Below are 6000 nucleotides of genomic sequence, written 5' to 3'. Positions count from 1 at the left end.
AGGAGGCTACAATGCTTGATAAGAAATGTACTCATTATCTTGCCCATGTAATTGTAACCCCTCTGTACAGTATTTTCACAATAAAAAAAGAATATTCTTACTCTATAAGACTAAATTGCATAAATGATAAACCAGCTTGCTACAATTTATCTTTTCAACTTGTGAGAAAGTCTTGATTATTTGCTAAGTTGAGTGGGTACTGCTTTTATCACCAACCCACTATACCTGTTTATGTACTGTAATGACAATGCTGATTTAACTAAATAATATCTATTTTTGATTTTGTACTTTTAATAGCTTCTGTATATATATATATATATATGTGTGTGTGTGTGTGTGTGTATATATATGCACCTATATATGTATATATGGCACAATAAAGAGCAGATTTTCACTCAGGCATTTGAATAATGAAAAGTGTATCTTATTTAACATGCATAAAAATGTGCTCTTTTTGGAAATATTCTGAACTGATGACTTGATATCCTCAAAACTGAAATGCAAATTTTTGCACTCCAAGAACCTACATAAGAATGTATCGATCACTACACATTGTGCAGTTAGGTACTCAGGAAATGTTCATTAAAACTAAGTACAAAAAACACTTTTATTTAAAAAGAAATGATTACCTTAAATCACAGCTCACTCTTGGTGTTCAGTGCAGTAGACATGCAGTGCCATGGGCTTTGTTCCTGTGGCCAGGTCTCCATAGCATTGTCTTCCTGTCTACACTTAACTGAGTTCATTTGTGGAGCTGGGGAATTTGGAGCCCTGGGTATGCCTGCAGCCCTGTATTTTACCTATGACTAGCATTTCTCTTGAATGGTCCTGATCCTAACTTCCTGATTCATAAACTTGCTTTTGCAAAGCTGTCTGGGATTTCTTTAAACAATCAAGCTCTCTCCGTATCTCAATATTTCTCCCCACCAGAGTTTATTGCCATGTACACTTACGAGAGTTCTGAGCAAGGAGATTTAACCTTTCAGCAAGGGGATGTGATTTTGGTTACCAAGAAAGATGGTGACTGGTGGACAGGAACAGTGGGCGACAAGTCCGGAGTCTTCCCTTCTAACTATGTGAGGCTTAAAGATTCAGAGGTAAACCCACATTAACTGTTTCCTCTCCCTTTCTGTGTGGTGCTTCCCCCCGCCGGGAGTCACGATGTCTGACAGTGGAACTGGGTCTTCTGAGTTCTGGAATGTGGCTGTAACTAGAATGTGATCTGCAACTGTCTGACCTTGTCATTTGGTGCTGTGGGACACACTTTGGCTTCCCACAAGCACAGCTACGGTGGGCTAAGTGGAGTTCTGGAGATGGCCTTGTCAATGGAGAGTTTCAGGACCTACCTGCAGTCATTTAGCAGCTCCATATAAATGAGCCACTAGGAATTGGCCTTTTTTTTTTTTTTCAGCATTAAAGGGACTGATTATCAGCTGTTATAATCATCAGTATTAATCTCTCACTCTCAGTACCTGCATGTGACCATCTTAGGGGTTCATTTAGATTTGTTTGATCACTGGTCAGCTTTGTGATCATTTGATCTTTAGCAGTGTTTTAATCTATATACACAGAGGTATCCTGGTGATAGCAGCCTCAGAACATTGGGCAATGGAAATTTTCTTAAATTTGTTTTTTTGTGAAAACATAAAAAGATACAAGATCTAGAGACTGGCATATTTTGGGAATGACTCCCATTGTTGTTAAATGGAGCCTTGAAAATTTGATTGCATAAAATATGTTCTTGAGGTAGTGCAAGTTTAATGAAAAGGCTGGGACTGTATTGTAGTGGCCAAGTTCAAGTTAATAGAGAGTTCCAGGGTATAAATCCAGTCATTTAGCAAATCCACATAAATAAACCAGCAGGAATTGGCTCTTTTCTTAAAGCACAGTGAATACCCAGTTATTTTCTTTTTCTTCTCACACCTCCAAGGCACTGAGAGAAAAAAGGCTGGCACAGAACCCTGTAGAGACTGCTTTCTCGGGTGTAGGCAAGTGGACAAAGCGCTTGGCCCTCTTTCTCTCTCTCTCTCTCTCTCTCTTATTTAAATGCCAGGAAGAGGGTATATCTTGGGCCTTTCTGTACTCCTAGTGGCTTTGGACTGAGGCTGGGCCTGGCAACTTGCTACAGCAGCTTTGCCACTGGCCTTCTAACCTCCCTGCAGTCCCCAGGATGATTTTATATGTTTAAGAGGGTATTTATGTGCCGGTCCTGGGACATTAATTCAGGGCCTGGGTGCTATCCCTGAGTTTTTTTTGCTCAAGGCTGGTGCTTTACCACTTGAGCCACAGCTCCACTTCTGGCTCTTTTGATGCTTAATTAGAGATAAGAGTCTCCCTGGCTAGGCTGGCTTCAAACCACAATCCTCAGATCTCAGCCTGTTGAGTAGCTAAGTTTACAGGCATGAGCTACAGATGCCTGGCTTTGTTTTTGGTTTTGTTTTGTAAGAGTTATCACATTTTTTTGTTTGTTTTTCTTCCTTGGGTCATGAAAGAAGTTTGCTGAAATTCCTCTGGGTGTTTGTGTAAGTCTCCTCATCCCTGGAGAATTGTGCAGAAACCTGGAAGAAAATAACTTTTCCCTATAAGATAGCTGGCCTATGGGACTATTACCACCTATAAAGGGATAATTAAGCACTTCTTCAGGCTAGCAGATTAACTCCAGGAAAAATAATACATGATATTACAGGGGGATGGAGGATAACACTAAAAGTTAAACGTAACTTCTGTTATTATATATTATCTTTTGGAATAGTTAAAACATAAAAGCCATTTGGCTTATGTATAATGTATTTTTACTTTATTAAATTTAAATGTTATGTAAATTTTGTTGATGTAAGGAATCAAAATATATTTCATTAGCAGTAAAAATAATCTAAGTCAATATTAAACACATAAACCATTGCTTTTGTTATAGATTAATAAATTAGCTTTATATCTAAAAAAAATCTGAAGTAAGTAAAAAAAAAAGTATATCCTGTTACTTGTTTAAAAGTTTAGCTGGGTTACAAGGTGCTTTCTTAATCAGCATCTACCTAGTAGCTACAGAAGAGCTACAGAGTTTTAGATAGATATTTAGGTATTCTTCAATAATGAAGAAAAATCTACAAAGCTAGCTCTTTGATCTACTCACATACAGAGTTGGATGTAGGAGTAAAGTGTCCTACCAAACTTGAGAACAGACTTAGTGTCAGACACCAGGCCAGACCTGTTGGCCTGTGAACAATGTCCTCCTGACTCCTTCTCTGGAGCAGCATCCAAGGAAGCCTTCTCCAGACGCCCAGCCAGAACAAAATCTGGCCTCCTGAGTCGTCCCAGCTTACAGTCTGGTGCAGTTTCTCAAAGGGAGCTTGTTAAGGTATTTGAACTCTGGCTGAGCATCATCAATGGCTCTCTTTTTATGGAGTATGAGGAATACATTCTATGCCTGTATAGGGGAAGAAACTGGAATCTCGTGTCATTGGCATTCCTTCCTTTATATACAGTCTATGAAAAGAGTATAAGAACGTTTGTGAATTAAAGAAACAATCAGTAAAACTTGCAACCAAACTTGTCTTGCTAAGTGGTTATTAAATTCCAACAATCAAAATATGGGGATGATGATGTTATGTTCTTGGTAAATAAATTAGTTTAGGTACATATAATTTAGTCTTGTGGTTAAACTCTGATTTATTAAACCTTTTGTCTTCTTTTAATTAGCATATTTACTGCAAAATAGAGACAGGAGCCAGGGGTGAACCTTAATTCAGAGCATAGCACTTCAGTCACAACAGATTGCATTCTGGCCCCTGTCCTGGCTCTCGTGGTCTTTGCTGGCTGACTCAGCTAGATTAAAATCCCATGAGTATCCACATGAGGAATTCAAGCCTAGAGCATTTCTGAAACACTTAGTAGTTGGAAAGAAACCTGGTGTGCTTCAATGGATTGTGCCTCCAGCACGGATAGAGAATGTCAGTGTGCAGACAGTGTGAAATTGGGTAGATATGCCTGCAGGCCAGGGGGCGTCCTCTCTAGATAGAGGAGAATAGGGTGGGGGAAGTGAGGATTTCAGCAGTTCTGTGCTTTATCAGTTCTTTAAAAAAGGAAATTTTCAAATGTAGCAAAAAGATTAATATATTAATATTTTAATACAACAAATCTGAGTAGTAGGATCGAGATGTGTTATAGTCTCTATACTTTTATATATGAGATATTTCCTAATTAGTCACTTGAAATAAAGCAGGAGTAAGAGTGTGCCAGCAGAAATCCTGGCATGGAGCCTCCCGTTGGCTGGGATGTGCCACGCAGTCCCTGCCCAAGCCTCCCAGGGGGGTCTGCAGTGTCATGCACTTCACTCTGCTTCTCTTAATGAAAACAGTAAAAGCCACCTGTTTTAAAGTGCCTGCTTTGAGCCTGGCGGTTCAGGTACACACCCTCTTGTCAGGTGAGACAGTTGCTACTATGGTTCCCCAGAATGTGAAAGGGGAATTTAGAGGCTCATATGGGTTTGTATCATTAATCGCTTTTTAAGTTGCCTAATCAAAATTCTTCAGCATGCAAATGAGACCTTTTGCTCTGTTTTAAGGGCTCTGGAACTGCTGGGAAAACAGGGAGTTTAGGAAAAAAACCTGGTAAGTTACAAACCCTGATGCTTATGTTTCCATGTTATGAATGTAATTGATAGTTTGTTCATGAAGGCCAAAAGTCCAAAGTAGAAACAAAAGGATCTTCCCTAAAAGTGTTCAAAATAAATTCTTTACTTGGAATCCACTAATAAAATATATATGGGTGTAAACTGTGGCTGTGGGGTCTGGAAATGATGGGTTGTGAAACAGTAACTCAGGCAAAATGGTGGGTGTTTGTTCTTGTTTTTACATGGATCTATGGGATCTGCTTCCCAGTGATCTTGTTAGACTCCAGAAGCTCCGCTCATTTCCTGGCCTGTGCAGCCCCAGGACACAAAAGTGGAAGACCTCAGAAGCATAGAAGACATTGTCAGATTGCAGGAAGCCATTGAATGGTTTTCCTTGCGTTCATGTTGAAGATACAAAATGGCAGTCTTGCCTCTGAATTCAGAGTTTTCATTTATTTAAGCAAAATCACATGTTTTAGAAATAGTAGCACTAAGGAGCGAAGGAAGAGGGAGCTGTGAAATAGCATGGTTTGTGTGGCCTGTCTTCCTGACCTAGGTCATTTGCGCTGTTTTTCTATCATATCCTTAAGAAATTATAGATGGAGACATTCACCACTGTGGTGAGGGAGATTGGCATGTGTGTCTGGTGCTAAGCTCTGAATGGGCTTACCTGGCTGGCAAAAGAGGGTTTCAGCTTGTCTGGGGTTTTAGTCAGACCCTGTTGGTCAACTCGCTGTTAAAATAGAGTCTCACACTTTCATAGTTTGTCATTCCCAAGGGCCCAGGTTTCTCACAGACCCGGGAGGGATTTTTACATGGAAACTAGCAAACGGCTCAGAGACAAAGCAGCAGCAGTAGGCAGATCGCTGGCTCGGATGCAGATCCCTTGAGGAGCCAAATAGGACACTAATTGGAGCTTTCTCCAGACCAAAAAACTGTTGGAATCCAGAGTCTGTCCTTGGCATGTCACAGGAGATTCTTCAACTCAAGTAGATTTCCCAGCTGGAACTCTGATCAGAGCCAGGCTCTCTATAAGCTGGCCCCTAGGCTGTCTTGCTTCCTTGAGCTTTTTAAAGCACAAAGCAGGCCAGACTTGCCCTTCGCCACATGGCACACCGTCCCGGGTGGCTGAGCTCAGGTTGCAGGATGGGCTTCTGCAGGTAGGATGGGGCTTCTTGCCTCCTTTCTTTCCATCACTCTCTGCCGCATTCCTCTTTCTCCTTGCCTGCCATCTTACCTTCATCCTCTCCTTTGTTCCTTCCCTTTCAGGAATTATCGTGGTGGGAAGCAAGTGTGGAGGAATAGAGCAGTGTTCAGTAATTCTTCTAGAAGTTCAGGAAGTGGCAGCCTCAAATGTGCCAGAATCCTTTGGGCAAGAGGCTGTCTTTTCA

General features: G+C 40.8%; 1 protein-coding gene across 1 annotated transcript in view; it reads left to right on the top strand.

Moving 5' to 3' along the window:
• Itsn1 (intersectin 1 (SH3 domain protein)) overlaps positions 1-6000 on the top strand; it is a 195520-nt gene that overhangs the window by 141854 nt on the left and 47666 nt on the right. Inside the window, exons 24-26 of the mRNA XM_013027430.1 lie at positions 521-564; positions 931-1097; positions 4562-4607. Of these exons, the coding sequence (XP_012882884.1) occupies positions 521-564; positions 931-1097; positions 4562-4607 (257 nt within the window). The remainder of the gene's footprint in view (positions 1-520; positions 565-930; positions 1098-4561; positions 4608-6000) is intronic.

The sequence above is a fragment of the Dipodomys ordii genome, unplaced genomic scaffold (genome assembly GCF_000151885.1).
Source record: "Dipodomys ordii isolate 6190 unplaced genomic scaffold, Dord_2.0 Scaffold104, whole genome shotgun sequence".
Lineage (NCBI taxonomy): Eukaryota > Metazoa > Chordata > Mammalia > Rodentia > Heteromyidae > Dipodomys > Dipodomys ordii.
Note: the sequence above shows the minus strand (reverse complement) of the source record. Positions and strands in the feature narration are given on the sequence as shown.